The 968-nt window shown below is 60.0% G+C and overlaps 1 protein-coding gene across 1 annotated transcript; it reads left to right on the top strand.

The window, feature by feature from the left end:
- The first annotated feature begins 265 nt into the window (after window positions 1–265).
- Window positions 266–757, top strand: LOC146540221 (uncharacterized). Its single transcript, XM_085204680.1, has one exon. It carries the CDS (start codon window positions 266–268, stop codon window positions 755–757), a length of 492 nt encoding a protein of 163 aa, XP_085060806.1.
- The last annotated feature ends 211 nt before the right edge of the window (window positions 758–968 follow it).

Below are 968 nucleotides of genomic sequence, written 5' to 3'. Positions count from 1 at the left end.
GCTCAGCTACACCGATGTGCTAACCCAGGTCAAAGAGAACATCAAGCTGGAGGACCTGGGTATTAGCGACCTCAGGTTCCGGGTAGCATCCACGGGTGCTAGAATGTTGGAGTTGCCCGGGGCTAATAGTGGCGAAAAGGCAGACGCGTTGGCCGAGAAGCTGCGCGGGGTCCTTCGCCCGGAAGAAGTGCAGGTGTCGAGGCCTGTATAGTGTGCGGAGTTGAGGGTGACTGGCCTCGACGACTCTGCAACTTCCGAGGACGTCATGGCCGCAATCAGCCGAGTCGGTGGCTGCGCGGCGGCTGACGTAAAAGTCGGTGAGATCCGTCAGGACCGGGCCGGCCTAGGCACAGCTTGGGTTCGCTGCCCTGTCGGGGCTGCGCAGAAAATAAGCAAAGGAAGGCTGCTCGTAGGGTTTGTCTCTGCGGGAGTAAAACTGCTGCAGCCTCGCATTCAGCGCTGTTTCCGCTGCCACGAAGTTGGCCACATGGCGGCAATGTGTAGGAGTGATGTCGACCGGAGCAACCAATGCTTCCGGTGTGGCCAACCCGGGCACCAACAGCGGGGGTGCTCGGCCGATGTACACTGCCCGGTTTGCGAGGCAGCACAGAAGCCGGCAAACCATAAGGCGGGTAGTGCCACCTGCGCTAAATCCAGCGCCAAAAAGGGGGGAAGAAGACGTACGAGGCCGGAAGCACCGGCTAGTACGAGTCACCTAGCCAGGGAAGGGGAGGTGCAACACATGGACGATCAATAATGGCCCTCCGTGTGTTGCAGGCGAACATAAACCACTGTGCCCGGGCCCAGGACTTATTGGTCCAAAGCCTGGCGCAGTGGTCTATCCAGGTGGCGGTTGTTTCGGAGCCCTACAGCGTTCCCGACAGAGATAACTGGGTAGCCGACAACACCGGGGTGGTGACTATTATCACCCAGGTCGCAGCGGGCTCTCCGCCCTTCTCACGAGTAGA

The sequence above is a fragment of the Heliconius melpomene genome, chromosome 2 (genome assembly GCF_056956725.1).
Source record: "Heliconius melpomene rosina isolate 202511_hmr_F chromosome 2, ASM5695672v1, whole genome shotgun sequence".
Lineage (NCBI taxonomy): Eukaryota > Metazoa > Arthropoda > Insecta > Lepidoptera > Nymphalidae > Heliconius > Heliconius melpomene.
This window is presented reverse-complemented; position numbering and strand designations above follow the sequence as displayed.

Coding starts and splice junctions, on each gene's coding strand:
- LOC146540221 (XM_085204680.1), top strand. CDS start 266: ATGGCCGCAATCAGCCGAGTCGGTGGCTGCGCGGCGGCTGACGTAAAA.